The 12041-nt window shown below is 44.1% G+C and overlaps 1 protein-coding gene across 2 annotated transcripts in view; it reads right to left on the minus strand.

Moving 5' to 3' along the window:
- Positions 1-12041, minus strand: part of SF3B3 (splicing factor 3b subunit 3) — a 55257-nt gene that overhangs the window by 4230 nt on the left and 38986 nt on the right. For both annotated transcript variants that reach the window (XM_033218961.1, XM_033218962.1), the window contains exons 16-21: positions 7579-7701; positions 6394-6548; positions 4168-4342; positions 2721-2926; positions 2467-2623; positions 488-613 (exon numbers count right to left, since the gene is read on the minus strand). In XM_033218961.1, coding sequence (XP_033074852.1) covers positions 488-613; positions 2467-2623; positions 2721-2926; positions 4168-4342; positions 6394-6548; positions 7579-7701 — 942 coding nt within the window. The remainder of the gene's footprint in view (positions 1-487; positions 614-2466; positions 2624-2720; positions 2927-4167; positions 4343-6393; positions 6549-7578; positions 7702-12041) is intronic.

Raw genomic sequence — 12041 nt, forward strand, 5'->3', positions numbered from 1 at the left:
AGCTAGTAAAATAGAAAGCTGGTTCTTGTTTGGTAAGTTAAGAAATGAGAATCCTCTACTCCTGCTCCTCTCAAAATTCAAGGGCTGGTGCGGTGGCTCATGCCTGTAAACCCAGGACTTTGGGAGGCCAAGGCAAGCGGATTATGAGGTCAGGAGTTAAGAGACCAGCCTGGCCAACATGGTAAAACCCTGTCTCTACTAAAGATACAAAAAATCAGCCAGGCGTGGCAGCGTGCATCTGTAATCCCAGCTAGGCGGAGGTTGCAGTGAGCCAAGATTGCACCACTGCACTCCAGCCTGGGCAACAGGGCAAGACTCCATCTCGGGAAAAAAAAAAAAAAAAAGGGCATAATTCTGAAGCTGGAATTGGGGTAACGCAACAAGTCCTAATAAAGATAAGATTTTAAAACTCGATGTCCACCACCCCACCAATGCTCCCGCCCTTGACATGTGAGCTAGATCTCAGCACCAATGCCAGCACACTTACCTTATTCTCGCATTTTCGGAGTAACTTCTTCTTTCCCAGGTCATAGACACGCAACAGCTTCCCTACACCAATCAACACCCTCCCTTGGAATGGGGCAATGGCAGCAGGGACCTCTTCCACCGGAGTCTATAGAGGAAAAGCACGTAATACAGCTATTACAAATGCCAGCCAGACACAGGCCCCACCTCTCCGCCTAGAAATGCCTTCTTTCACAGGAGCCTATCATTAAGAAACACACCAGTGATCTTATTTTGCTAATGAATCAGCGTGTTGGGGTGAACAGGTCCCACATGCTGCATTCACCCAGCAGAGGGATCAATGCTACAAGTGACAAGAAGTTCTGGTACCTGATGACAGCTGCTCAGAGCCTGTGCTTGGTTTAACTGGTCTCATGAAATAATAGTGAAGCTTTAGTAGCTAAGAAGTAACTGTAATTTGTGGAGGGACAGGAAAGAAATGCTAGTGAAAAATGACATCTTTTTTTTTTTTTTTTTTGAGACAGGGTCTCACTGTCGCTCAGGCTGGAGGGCTGTGGCAGGCGTAATCATGGCTCACTATAGCCTGGACTTCCTGGGCTCAGGTGATCCTCCCACCTCAGCCTCCCAAGTAGCTGGGACTACAGGCATGTGCCATCACGCCCAACTAATTATCTGTATTTTTTGTAAACACTAAGTTTCACCACATTGTCCAGGCTGGTCTCAAACTCTTGGGCTCAAGTGTTCTGCTCGACTCAGACTCCCAAAATGCTGGGATTACAAGCGTGAGCCACTGCACCCAGCCTAGTGACATCTCAGTTGTAAAGGAGAGACAAATTTTATACGCAAAAGGGTCTATGAAGTATTTCTTAGAGGATACTCCCCTTACGGTAGGGTTGAAGGAATCCACATGCTGTCAGTGTGGAAGAGAAAATTATTTTTATTTTAATAATTATGGTAAAATAGACATAACAAAGTTTACCATCTCAATCCTTTTTTTTTTTTTTTTTGAGACAGAGTCTCACTCTGTCGCCCAGGCTGGAATGCAGTGGCGCAATCTCGGCACACTACAACCTCTGCCTCCCAGGTTCAAGCAATTCTCCTGCCTTAACCTCTGGAGTAGCTGGGGTTACAGGCGCCCACCACCATGCCTGGCTGATTTTTTATTTTTAATAGAGATGGGATTTCACCACGTTGACCAGACTGGTCTTGAACCCCTGATCTCAGGTGATCCGCCCACCTCGGCCTTCCAAAGTGCTGGGATTACAGGCATGAGCTACCATGCCCAGTCATTTTTAAGTATACACTTCAGTGGCATTAAGCACATTTACTGTTGTGTAACTATCATCTCCAGCTTTTTTTTCATCTTCCCAAAATGAAACTCTGTACCCATTAAACAGTAACTTCCCAGAGAATGCAGATGGAAAAGAATACTAAACCTTTTCTTTTTTTTTGACAGTCTCACTGCCACCCAGGCTAGAGTGCAATGACACAATCTCAGCTCACTGCAACCTCCGCCTCCCGGGTTCAAGTGAGTCTCTTGCCTCAGCCTCCCAAGTAGCTGGGATAACAGGTGCGTGCCACCATGCCTGGCTAATTTTTGTATTTTTAGTAGAGACGGGCTTTCACCATGTTGGTCGGGCTGGTACCAAAGTGCTGGGATTACAGGTGTGAGCCACTGCACCCAGCCAGAATATTAATTATTTAAACTGCTGAATTTTGGTCACAAATTGTTGCCCGCTTATTAAAACGGTAAGAAAGGGACCGATTCAATGTGCATCCATCTCCCCATTATGGGTGGTTAGCACAAAGCCTTCCTGTGGAATGCACAGGCACAAGAGCATCACCGCAGCTAGAAGGCCCCAGCATTTTCCATGTGCTGGTAAGAGATGGAATGGAATCAAGGAGCTGGTCTCCAAAAGACCTGACCCATAACATAAGCAAAAGTGAGAGAATTCAATAGGACTTAAGATTGAGGAGAACCACTCACTGGCTGATTCCTACCTTGTGCAAAAACTCCAGTTTTTCCCCATTGTTCACAAGCTTGTAAGTATAGACGAAGCCCCCTGCCACAGATCGGGGGTTCAGTATCAGGTCCTTGGCCACACCCACCAGCACATACCAGTCTTCACCAGTGTTGGAGAACCTGCACACAGCCACACTACACACAGAGTAAGAAGCAAGAGTAAGGCCTTTGTCAAAACCCAGAGAGCTCCTGTTCCAGTCTACCAAACCCTGAACTGTCCTGGGCTCCTTACCTAAAAGCTGCCTCATTCTGTTCCAGCTGGACAAGGTCCAGTGTGTTCCCCTGAATGGGATTCATCACTCGGATCACAGAGGCCCACTGCCCATTGCCAGCCTTGGGAGCTCCAAAGATGGATTCAGGGAGGTTTTCATTGAGGAATGCTGCTGCCATCTCTGCGGCCAGCTCCCGCTCATCCTCCCCTGCTGCTTCCACCATTTCCTAAACCCAAAAAACCAAACAACTGAGTTGGCGTGTTCAGAGGTAGGGGCTGGCTGAGAAGAGGATAGGTAGCAAGAACACTCCAAGGGGTTCTTTCTTTTTTTTTTTTTTTGAGGAGTCTCGCTCTGTCGCCCAGGCTGGAGTGCAGTGGCACAGTCTTGGCTCACTGCAAGCTCCGCCTCCCGGGTTCACACCATTCTCCTGCCTCAGCCTCCCGTGTAGCTGGGACTACAGGCGCCCGCCACCACGCCTGGCTAATTTTTTTTTTTTTTTGTATTTTTAGTAGAGACGGGGTTTCACCGTGTTAGCCAGGATGGTCTCAATCTCCTGACCTCGTGATCCGCCCGTCTCGGCCTCCCAAAGTGCTGGGATTACGGGCATGAGCCACCGCGCCCGGCCCCAAGGGGTTCTTAATACATAAAGCAACAAAGTCAGCTGTCCCAACCAGGATTTCCCAACATGAATATTAAAAGGAGAGGTGTACAGACTAGGGAAGACAGATCACAAAAGGGAAATCCAGACACTGCTAGTTACATATTAGTAGAAAACACCAAAGAGAACAATAGCTGTGACTAGTGGCTTGAGAAAATGACAATGGAAACTCCATTTTTTCTATCCAACCCATCTGATTTCTCTTACTAAGACTACTCTGTCTCCACTCTTTAAGGCTGGATACAGTTCTACGTGGTTGTAGCTATTTGGTTTTTGCTAGGCAATGAGTTCTATAAAGAGCTGGTATTGTGGAGAACATGAAAGCTGTCTCCTTTGGGCCCAAATCCAGGAAATACAGTCTATTTTGGAAGCTCAAAGACGGGAGAATTCTGTTTCAGAGAGGGAACTTAATTGTGAATAAATGGAGGTCAGAGTATAGTCCTGGGTTACAAGAAAGGCTCTAACATGAAGTACTTTGGGGCAAAGGCCTCTGCTTAAAGAAGCTGAAAAGAGCCTAGATCTTTAAAAACAAAAAATATAACAACAATTACCGGAGTTTAAACTTTTGACAGTCTCATGGCCAGAGTGCCACCGGTATGCAGTGGAGTGTGCCAACACACCAGGGGTGCACCAACACACCAGGCTATCTTCCAAAATTTTTACTAGAGGTGCGGTTTTGCTATGTTGCCCAGGCTGGTCTCGAACTAGCAATCCTCCCATCTCAGCCTCCCAAAGTGCTGAGCAGTTTAAACTTTTCAACATAATTTCACACATCTTTTAACAGAACCCCTGAACGTCAGTCTCATTACCTCTGCCATCTGCTGCTTTCTCTGAGCTTTTGTGGCCTCAGTGTAGGCGTTGTGGTCCGTTTCAATGATAATAAGGTTGTTACTCTCAGGGTGGATGACAAATTTCCTGGGTGTGTACTGCAGTGGGAAGGCTACTTGATTGAAGACAGCACCGAGCTTCTCTAATGCCAAAATCCTATGACACAAAAGCAAGGCAGTTATTTAATACTCACTCAGGACCTAGAAATTGGTGTTGAAATAGGCTTTGAGCAGTCAGTAAACACATGAATCCCTGAAGCTCTAACGCTAGCATTAGGCAACATTAAACAACAGCCTCCTAATCTAGAAAACTGCACTGCAGACACAGAGACCCGGGAAGGGCCTTCCCATTGGCAACACCCTACCACAATTCATGGCAATTCTAGTTTTCACCAACGAAACACAAACGATTGTCAAAAGATTTTTTTTTAATCACTCTAATGATAATAAAGCGCCCAATCCCAAATTTGTTGTGAACACTGCAATTACCTGAACATATATGGTATCTGTAGTGACTGTGCTTCATAAAATAAAGTGGATGCCTTTGTGAACAAAAATCACCTCAGTTTTGGAAAACTATGACAATGCAAGCTATGACAATGCAAACTATGACAGCAAATAGGGGACCTACAAATTTCTGTCAAATTGGACAGAGATGCACACATAAACCAAACTATGTGCAAAACGGGCAGAACCCACGTACCCTAAAAAATATAGTTATCTGATCTCTAATGATGAAGTTTTATTTGTAGTTTATTCTCTACATTAAAAAAGACACGGGCTGGGCACAGCGGCTCACGACTGTAATCTCAGCACTTTGGGAGGCCGAAGCGGACAGATCACCTAAGGCTAGGAGTTCAAGACCAGCCTGGGCAAAATGGTGAAACACCAACTCTATTGAAAATACCAAAGAAAAGCTGAGTATGGTGGCATGCACCTGTAGTCCCAGCTACTTGGGAGGCTGAGGTGGGAGAACCAGCCTAGGCACCAAGGTGAAATCCTGTCTCTATTTAAAAAACCACAAAAATTAGACGGGCATGATGGTATGCGCTTATAGTCCCACCAGGTACTTGAGAGGTTAAGGCAGAAATAGCTTGAGTCCAGGAAGTTGGGGCTGCAGTGAGCCATGATCACACCACTGCACTCCAACCTGTACAACAGAGCAAGACCTTGTCTCAAAAAAAATAAATTTAAAAATAAAAATAATTTAAAAAATGAACTGCCCCCAAGCACTATGCTTTTATGTCTCACAGTCATCTTCCCTGATTTAGTTTTGGGGGAAATAAGTTCTGCTCCTAGGAAAGCCTAAAAATCTGTAGGGATTGTCTAAATCTATAGGAATTCAGGAGGTAGGGACCAGAGATGAGGATACAAGGCTGGCTTAAAAGCCAAGGGGAACACTGACAGGCAGGTATGCATGTGGGTGAAGCATTCCAGCACAGGCAGAGATTTTAAAAATATTAGTGATGTAGAGGAGTGCAGGGAGATCAATTCTGCTAGAGCAGAAGATAAATACAAAGATGACAGAAAGAAAAAGGACAATGACCATGAAAAGACCCTGAAAGTTGCTGCAAAGAAATTTTGAGAGCTCATTTGATAAGCAATAGTGATTAATCTATCAAGAGGCCATAGTTTCATTATGAACAGCCAATAATTATAACCAGGATGTGAACAACTTTGGTGGCTTAATTTTAAAAGGCCCCCAAAATTTGAGGAAGCCAAACTGACTGGGTTATTTTAGGTTCTTTTCCATCTTGCAAGCAATATTACATATAGTGCTCAAACTTCACATCAATATTATCAGGAGGAACAGTTCTGTCAACTTTTTTCATGTAGGTTAAAATTTAAGATTTAATACCACAAATGGCAAGACAGAGTAAGAAAGGTTATCAAAGCAGTGATCCAATACTTGCTCTAAAACGAATCCAATGGCAATGCCCTTTTGCTAGAAAACAAAAATCTGAAATCTCAGGAAGATTGGACTGTATTAAAGCTTTGCGTTGAAAGTCTTAACAGAAGCTAAAACACCGAAACTTGGCTCTCAGGTACTAAAATGCTAAGCCAGATGAAGGTTTCAATTGCAACACATAAGCTTCATGGTAAAGTCGGCTCTCTGCCACCTCTTCACAGCCTCCTCCAACACTCTGGCAGAACCAGTCTGAGCCCGTGGCAGAAAGGCTTCCTGCTGAGCTTCACTCACTCACTCACCGCAGGGTGTTGGTGGAGATGGCCACAATGCCCTCGGGACACTGTTCCGAGGCAAAACCCGATGCAAATTCCAGTGTCTCATAAGACAGGGGGGTGAGATGGAAGCGAGATTGGTAAGAATAGCTCAACCATGAGCGGCTTGACATGGCCAATACCTGAGGGGAAAAAAAAAACAGCTCCAATAAGGTTTGGGAAAAAATACAAACATGGTAAGGTGAACAAAAGCCCTATCCCCAAATTTCAGTCTGCAGAGTATCCTAAGATATTCTAGAAATCTAACAGGCTATCTTAAGAAAAAGAGGGCTAGAGAGAGGCACCATGGCTTAGCATATGTGAAAAGCATGGGCTACGAGCCATATGATCTAGACTAATCACTTCATCTCTCAAAGCCTGCTTCCACGTGTGTAAAATGAAAATAGTACCACAAGGCTGGGCAGCTGCAAGAATTAAATGGAATGAAGGCCAGGTGTGGTGGCTCATGCCTATAATCCCAGCACTTTGGGAGGCCAAGGCGGGCAGATCACCTGAAGTCAGGAGTTCAAGACCAACTTGGCCAACATAGTGAAACCCCATCCTTACTAAAAATACAAAAATTAGCTGGGCCTGGTGGCATGCACCTGTAATCCCAGCTACTCGGGAGGCTGAGGCAAGAGAATCACTTGAACCCAGGAGGCGGAGGTTGCAGTGAGCCAAGCTTGCACCACTGCATTCCAGCCTGGGCAATAGAGTGAGACTCCATCTCAAAAAAAAAAAAAAAAAAAAGAATTAAATGGAATCAGTTAGCACAGTGCCCAGAAACACTAACATTCTTAACTATAAAGGATACAATGTTTCCTAATCTCTTTCACATTAAGTAGTAAACTTGACACTGATCTAAGACTGGGATAAAACCCGAGAATTCTCATGGCTAGTGGTGTCCTAGAGGGGAGGTTTCCAGCCCTATTTGACCAGCCAGAGGGCTAAAGGGATCGACACCTCAACTCAACTATAACCAAATCATGACACGGTGCCATGGAGCCCCAATGAGGAAGCTCTAGGTTAGGAAACTCAGGACTTCCCACATGAAGGAAACCAATCAAGATGGAGTGGCAAATTAGTGAAAGTAAAGCTTACAACAAAGATTGTTTTCAGATGGTGCCACTAAAATCCCAAACATGTTGCTTGTCCCCAACCTTCATTACTTACTGCCTCCTGGCCTTGCATTCGGACTCGGAACAGCTTCACAGGACGGGACCCCAGGTACCGAGTGCGAGTGTCAGACAAATCCCCAGTGACAGGGTCCAGGACAGTCCTCAGCAGCACACCGTTCTAATCAAAAGGAGAGGAGCAGGTGAAGCCTGATGGAAGCTTATCAGCTATGACAGGAAAACCTCTCCCTTGGCTACTTCATATAAGAAATTAGAGCAGATTGAAAGAAATGACTTGGTTGTTTAAAAAAGATCCTAATAATGAGATGGCCATTCATTCATTCTCTCACTAAATGACTTAATCATTCAAAGTTATGGAGCATCTACTAAGTAAAAACACACATTTTTCACTATATCTTCTTAATATTTTTTTACCATGTATGTTAAATCCTTCTTCACTATTGTATATTTCAAATAAATAATTAAATAACCACAAAGACCATGGTTCCTAAACAGCACTTCTTTTTAAAGGAACAAGGTTCCTAAAAGGAATGACTAGTTTGGGGCTGGGGCAAGAATGTTCCAGACGCATGTGGGGACGCTTTCTTGTGCAACAAGGCAAGGAAACCCCTACAAATTGTGGGGTCAGGTTAAAAGGACAAAGGAACTAACTTCAAATAGAAATTCCCACTATTCTAGAATGAGGCAATTTACCACCCCCCAGCCCCCTCAAAAAAAAGCCAGGTGAGGTGGCTCACATCTATAATCACAACACTGTGGAAGGCCAAGGAAGGATGACTGCTTGAGGCCAAGAGCTCAAGAACAACCTGGCCAACATAGTGAGACTCTGTCTCTGTTTAAAATAAAAAAAAAAAGGAGTTTTAAGCACAAACACATAAAAATCCACAAGTTTATGATGTTACTCTATTTTTTAAAATTTTTATTTATTTCTTGAGACAGGGTCTCACTGTCACCCAGGCTGGAGTACAGTGCCACAGTCTTGGCTCACTGCAGCCTCCACCTCCCAGGCTCAAGCAATCCTCCCACCTCAGCTTCCCAAGGAGCTAAGCTCAAGCGATCCACCCACCTCAGCCTCTCAAAGTGCTGGGATTACAGCACCTGACCAGTGTTACTCTAAAAAACAGCAAAAAACCCACTTTACGGGTCCCCACTGAAGGGAGTGCTGTGGCCCTCACTCCTTATTCTGAAAACAGGTGAACAATGAGAAAAAAGTACTTATCCTTTTCCTGTATGAACTGTACTTAGCGTAAGCAAAGGAATGATGCAAATTTTGTCTTTAGAACTCCAACTAATTAAATCTCAAAAGAAATAAATCATTTTCCAACTACTAATGAAAGAATGAACCTAGGCAATGTGTGTAACAGCTGTAAGTAAAAGGTTGATGGGAACTTTAACACAGATAGATAAACATCCCAACATCACTGTGAGTGGGACAACCAGACATTACACACCTCCTGACATGATGCAATAGAGTGAACAGCACCACCTATATTCCTGTCCCCCTCCCCTAATAATGAAATCTGAATCTAACCAACTTTCTTCTTCTGCAATATCCGATACTATAGCTACCCCAAGCCACATGTGGCTAGTCAGAACTGAGACAGGACCAGGTGTGGTTTCTCACACCTGTAATCCCAGCCCTTTGGGAGGCCAAGGCGGGTGGATCACTTGAGCTCAGGGGGTCAAGATTAGCCTGAGCAACATGGCAAAACCCCATCTCTACTAGAAACAAGAAAAATTAGCCGGAAGTAGTGGTGCACACCATAATGCCGGCTACTCAAGAGGCTCAGGCATGAGAATCGCTTGAACCCAGAAGACAGAGGCTGCAGTGAGCTGAGATCACACCACTGCACTCCAGCCTGGGCAATGGAGTAAGACTCTGTCTCAAGGAAGAAATTATTTTTTTATTTTATTTGTTTGTATTTATTTATTTATTTATTTATTTTATTTTTTTTTTGAGGCGGAGTCTCGCTCTGTCACCCAGGCTGGAGTGCTGTGGCCGGATCTCAGCTCACTGCAAGCTCCGCTCCCGGGTTTACGCCATTCTCCTGCCTCAGCCTCCCGAGTAGCTGGGACTACAGGCGCCAGCCACCTCGCCCGGCTAGCTTTTTGTATTTTTTAGTAGAGACGGGGTTTCACCGTGTTAGCCAGGATGATCTCGAACTCCTGACCTCGTGATCCGCCCATCTCGGCCTCCCAAAGTGCTGGGATTACAGGCTTGAGCCACTGCGCCCGGCCTGAAATTATTTTTTTAATAAAAATAAATTTTAAAGAGAACTAAGACGTTAAATGTAAAGTGCCAAATACCAGATTTCAGCCTTAGTTTAAAAAAAAGAGAGAGAAAAAAAGGTAAAATAACTCAGCAATTTTTATAGTAACTACATGTTGGAATGATTTTAGATATACAGAGTTAATAAAACATCAAAACTGGCCAGGCACGGTGGTTCATGCCTGCATTCCCACCAGCACTTTTGGAGGCCAATGTAGGAGGACTGGTTGAGGCCAGGAGTTCAAGAGAAGACCAGCCTGAGCAACACAGCGAGACCCTGTCTCTGCTTTTTTTTTTAAAGGAAAAAAAAAAAAAAAAAAACATTAAAATTACCTTTTTCCTGTTTGTGGCTACTAGAAAATTTAAATTACACCTGTAGCTCACCTTACATTTCTTTTTTTTTTTTTTTTTTTGAGACGGAGTCTCGCTCTGTCGCCCAGGCTGGAGTGCAGTGGCGCGATCTCGGCTCACTGCAAGCTCCGCCTCCGGGTTTACGCCATTCTCCTGCCTCAGCCTCCCAAGTAGCTGGGACTACAGGCGCCCGCCACCTCGCCCGGCTAGCTTTTTGTATTTTTTAGTAGAGACGGGGTTTCACCGTGTTAGCCAGGATGATCTCGAACTCCTGACCTCGTGATCCGCCCATCTCGGCCTCCCAAAGTGCTGGGATTACAGGCTTGAGCCACTGCGCCCGGCCTGAAATTATTTTTTTAATAAAAATAAATTTTAAAGAGAACTAAGACGTTAAATGTAAAGTGCCAAATACCAGATTTCAGCCTTAGTTTAAAAAAAAGAGAGAGAAAAAAAGGTAAAATAACTCAGCAATTTTTATAGTAACTACATGTTGGAATGATTTTAGATATACAGAGTTAATAAAACATCAAAACTGGCCAGGCACGGTGGTTCATGCCTGCATTCCCACCAGCACTTTTGGAGGCCAATGTAGGAGGACTGGTTGAGGCCAGGAGTTCAAGAGAAGACCAGCCTGAGCAACACAGCGAGACCCTGTCTCTGCTTTTTTTTTTAAAGGAAAAAAAAAAAAAAACATTAAAATTACCTTTTTCCTGTTTGTGGCTACTAGAAAATTTAAATTACACCTGTAGCTCACCTTACATTTTTTTTTTTTTTTTTTTTTGAGACGGAGTCTCGCTCTGTCGCCCAGGCTGGAGTGCAGTGGCGCGATCTCGGCTCACTGCAAGCTCCGCCTCCCGGTTTACGCCATTCTCCTGCCTCAGCCTCCCAAGTAGCTGGGACTACAGGCGCCCGCCACCTCGCCCGGCTAGTTTTTTGTATTTTTTAGTAGAGACGGGGTTTCACCGTGTAGACCAGGATGGTCTCGATCTCCTGACCTCGTGATCCACCCGTCTCGGCTCCCAAAGTGCTGGGATTACAGGCTTGAGCCACCGCGCCGGCCTCACCTTACATTTCTAAGGGACAGCATGTTCTAATACTCTACCCACCAGCTTGATACAGAGGATACAGAAACAGTGAACACACAAGGAATGACTTTAAAGTCCAGAAGGTGGGAAATGCTACGAGACAAATAATCTTATCTTGTTATGCTTCAAAATGGGGTAGGACAGTTTAAGAGACGTAAAAAGACAGATGAAGCAAATGGAAAAAGCATAGACTGCTACGCTGAGATCCTGAGAACAACCAACTATAAAGACACATTGGGGGAAAGAAGAACAGGGAAAACTGAAACATGATAATAAGGAACTATTGTTATATTTTGCTGAGCATAATACTAATATCTTACAAAAACAGACATCTGTTGGAGCTACATTATCAAGTATTTGTAGATGAAATGATAGATCTTGGATTTGCTTTAAAATAGTCCAGGGAAAAGACAAAACAACAACAGCAGAATGTTGTTGATAGCTGTTAAAACTGAAAAAGAAAAGATAGAAAACCCATGGGGCAGCCCATAAAAATCCAACAAAAGAAAAAAAAAGAAAAATAATAACAACCCTCCCCCCGAAAAAAGGGGTACATGGAAGTTCACTGTATTAGTCTCTCTAACTTCTGGCTATGTTTGAGATTTCTAAATTAGGAAGTAAAATTAAAAAGCAAAAAGTACCTGGGCTAGATTACTTAGATGTCTGAGTCAATAATCATTAAGGAAAATGAAAAGCATATAATCAAAAATCCTGACACTCTTAGGATCAAAGCACACCTTTTTTTCACGGCACAAAGAGCTCAGCAACTTTGACAACAGAGAACATTTAGGGGTC

The sequence above is a fragment of the Trachypithecus francoisi genome, unplaced genomic scaffold, assembly GCF_009764315.1.
Source record: "Trachypithecus francoisi isolate TF-2019V2 unplaced genomic scaffold, Tfra_2.0 Lachesis_group10, whole genome shotgun sequence".
Classification (NCBI taxonomy): Eukaryota; Metazoa; Chordata; class Mammalia; order Primates; family Cercopithecidae; genus Trachypithecus; species Trachypithecus francoisi.